The sequence below is a fragment of the Notothenia coriiceps genome, unplaced genomic scaffold, assembly GCF_000735185.1.
Source record: "Notothenia coriiceps isolate Sejong01 unplaced genomic scaffold, NC01 NC01_scaffold00037490, whole genome shotgun sequence".
Taxonomy (NCBI): Eukaryota; Metazoa; Chordata; class Actinopteri; order Perciformes; family Nototheniidae; genus Notothenia; species Notothenia coriiceps.
The window spans coordinates 126660-127778 of NW_011370191.1; the positions used below are offsets into that span (position 1 = coordinate 126660).

Here is a 1119-nt window from a genome sequence, read left to right on the forward strand (position 1 = left end):
CTTATTCCCTGAAAGGAAAAACCCTTTATTTCGCCAAAACCCTAATTATGTTCACCAGTCGGTAGTCCTGAAAGTCCACAATAGTAACCATCGAAAACTCGTACCTTAACTGACCCTGTCACTGTTTAACATATACGACGAGAGGTCATGAAGGTCATTGAATCGATATAGAAAACAAAGTTAGAAGTAGAAACCATGACCTCGTACATACCCTGTTAACTGTCCATGGAGTGGTATAATCTAACCTTCACAACATACTTATTCACGTTCACCTGGAACTCTCAGGTTTCCCTCCTCTCGGGATCTACCTTCGGTTCTATTGTCCCGGGAAAAGGTGACCAAAGGTCAAAAGGTGATGTTGGACGCAAACCGACTAAAGGCCGCCCACCTCCTTTTAACTCCTACCTACTCTTTCCGATTGGCGTCGTGGTAGTCTCTAGTACAACGGTTGTCTCTAGACCGTTCTGGTATCCTCGTGTCCCCAACCTCCTGATGTGCTGTCATCGTAGTTATACTATATACATCGAATTTGTACTATCACCTTTCATATAAAAAAACATTTAGGAATTACAAGCCTCGCCCAAGTTTTAGGGAGACTTTTAACGTGATGTCTTACGCGAAATACAAAAACAAGACAAAAATACAAAAAAAAGAACACCGACGTACTTATCTGAGTTGATGGTCTCGGAAACACGACGTTAGGGCTCAACGTCTTCCCTGTTATCCATCTAAGAACTATTCAAGTTGTAGAATAACTTAAAGACAAAAAGAGATGCACAAGAGGAAGACATGTCACTCTTTGCCAAGTTTCACTAAGTCCGACTATGTGTTCTGAAAACCGAGTTACAAGGTTCTGATGTTCGACTTAACAAGCCAAAGTGGAACCGCCTCGTCTCTAACACTCTTTTCCGTCTCCGGCGTCACACACCCTGACTTATCGACATTCATGACAAGTTAACTATTACAAGAAGATGTCAGAGGCAAGACTGTGATATCGACAACCTCTCTTTGTTTCTCACCCTCTCCACCTCCCCTCCGCTTCACACACACACAACACACCTTACGCCCCGATGTCCAAGTGACATCCCTGACCGGCTCCCGTCCTTCTCTCCCGAAAAG

General features: G+C 43.8%; 1 protein-coding gene across 1 annotated transcript in view; it reads left to right on the forward strand.

The window, feature by feature from the left end:
* Window positions 1-1119, forward strand: part of LOC104967639 (beta-galactosidase-like) — a 30949-nt gene that overhangs the window by 18769 nt on the left and 11061 nt on the right. Inside the window, exon 6 of the mRNA XM_010797148.1 lies at window positions 59-61. Coding sequence (XP_010795450.1) covers window positions 59-61 — 3 coding nt within the window. The remainder of the gene's footprint in view (window positions 1-58; window positions 62-1119) is intronic.